General features: G+C 41.4%; 1 protein-coding gene across 1 annotated transcript in view; it reads left to right on the plus strand.

The window, feature by feature from the left end:
- RTTN (rotatin) overlaps positions 1–2,008 on the plus strand; it is a 185,588-nt gene that overhangs the window by 46,615 nt on the left and 136,965 nt on the right. Inside the window, 2 exon segments of the mRNA XM_023725021.1 lie at positions 159–243; positions 798–897. Of these exon segments, the coding sequence (XP_023580789.1) occupies positions 159–243; positions 798–897 (185 nt within the window).

Consider the following 2,008-nt stretch of genomic DNA (forward strand, 5'->3'; position numbering starts at 1 on the left):
AAAAAAAAAAAATTCCTATGACAAATGTTTTTAGTCTCTTCATTATCAGAGGAAAAAATAATATAGTAGGCAAAGGTGGTTTCTCTGAAATGTTACAATTCTGAGATTTTGTTGTTAGTCACTTTTCTAAATCTTTGGTTCCTTACATCCCTCATAAGGTTTAGCACCCATTTCCCCATCTTTTACCAGGAATGTGCCCACATCATTCTGGACTTGATGCAGTCAGTGGGGGAAAAGAGGAGTGTTGGTTTTGTTCTTTTCCTCTCCCCCTTTCCTGTCGCCAGCTTTGCCACCTCAAACTGTGTTCTGGCATGAAGTGACATCAGGGACTAGTGTTGATGGTGGATTTGTTGGAGTGCTAGGCAGCAAGTCCCTTCACGCTGCCTGCCTGTGGGTCTCTAAGGGAAAGGAGAGGGAGCTGGCAGGGGATGGCAACTGGAGGCTTCTGGGAGCCCCAGAGATGCCTGAGTCACTTGGCTGGGGTTGCCAGGCACTACCTGTAGAGATGTTATGTAACTTGAATGTTTTCCATGAAATTCTTAAGGTCGTTAATGGGTTAGTGGGTTATGATGACTCCTAGCAAAAATGTGTATTAAGAAGAAAGCCTTATTTGACATGATGGCTTTTTGACTTGGAGCCCAGGTTCCTTCCTGACAAGCGTATCATTGCAAATTTACAAGAAATATGTCAGTTACTTAAGTGAATCAACTTTTAGAGCCTTTGTCTTTGTGGCACAATTACAAAATTTTATTAGAGAATTGAAAGCAGATGAAAAAAATTTTTTTTTTGATTTTCAGGTGGAGACTGTTGAGAAAGTATATGAGATCTTTACCTCAGATGATGTTGATTTTGTTCTGAGAAAATCAGCTGCAGAGCAGTTAGCTGTAATTATGCAAGGTAATGTCTTTTAAGGAAAATGATTGTTGTACTGCTGATAATAGAGTTTAGATTGCTGTGTGTAGTATTCAGGAGACGGTAAACTAAATTTTTCAGGTTGAATCAAGCCTGTGGCCTGTTTTTGTGCAGCCAGCTGGCTAAGAATGCTTTTTACATTTTTAAAGAGTTATAAGAACAAAAAACAAAGGCTATGCAACAGAGACCGTATGTAACCAGCAAAGCCTGATATGTTTATTACCTAGCTCTTTGCATGAAAGTGTACCAACCCCTGCTCTGGGCTTTTTGACTCTAAAATGTCGTTTGATAGAATTATCTTCCTTTGAAAATACTGATAAAATTCTGACTATAAAATTGCATATCCCTTGTCTTAGTTGTCCCTTTTCTTAGTTTGGAAACTCTGGTGGCATAGTGGTTAAGAGCTACGGCTGCTAACCAAAACGTCAGCAGTTCAAATCCACCAGACATTTCTTGGAAACGCTATGGGGCAGTTCTACTCTGTCCTGTAGGGTCGCTATGAGTCAGAATCAACGTGACGGCAATAGTTTTTGTCCTAGTTGAAGCCCTGGTGGCATAGTGGTTAAGAGGAGTTTGGCTGCTAACCAGAAGCGTGGCAGTTTGAATCTGCCAGCTGCTCTTTGGAATCCCTATGGGGCAGTTCTACTCTGTCCTGTAGGGTCACTGTAAATCAGAAGAATCGACTCGACAGCAATGGGTTTGGTTTTTTTTTTTTTTTTGGTCTTAGTTATCTAGTGCTGCTATGACAGAAATACCACTGGTGGATGGCTTTAATGAACAGAAATTTATTCTTTCACAGTTTAAGAGGCTAGAAGTCTGAATTCAGGGCATTAGCTCCAGGGAAAGGCTTTCTCTCTCTGTTGGCTCTAGAGGAAGGTCCTTGTCATCAGTCTTCCCCTGGTCTAGGAGTTTCTTAGTGCAGGGACCCTGGGTCCAAAGGTCATGCTCCATGCCTGGCCCTTCTTGCTTGGTGGTTGTGAAGTCCTCCTCTCGCTTCTTTCTTTTATATCTCAAAAGACATTGACTCAAGACACAACCTAATCCTGTAGATTGTATCCTGCCTGATTAACATAAGGGACAGCTCATTCTGTAATAG

Source organism: Trichechus manatus, unplaced genomic scaffold (assembly GCF_000243295.1).
Source record: "Trichechus manatus latirostris isolate Lorelei unplaced genomic scaffold, TriManLat1.0 scaffold00278, whole genome shotgun sequence".
NCBI lineage: Eukaryota > Metazoa > Chordata > Mammalia > Sirenia > Trichechidae > Trichechus > Trichechus manatus.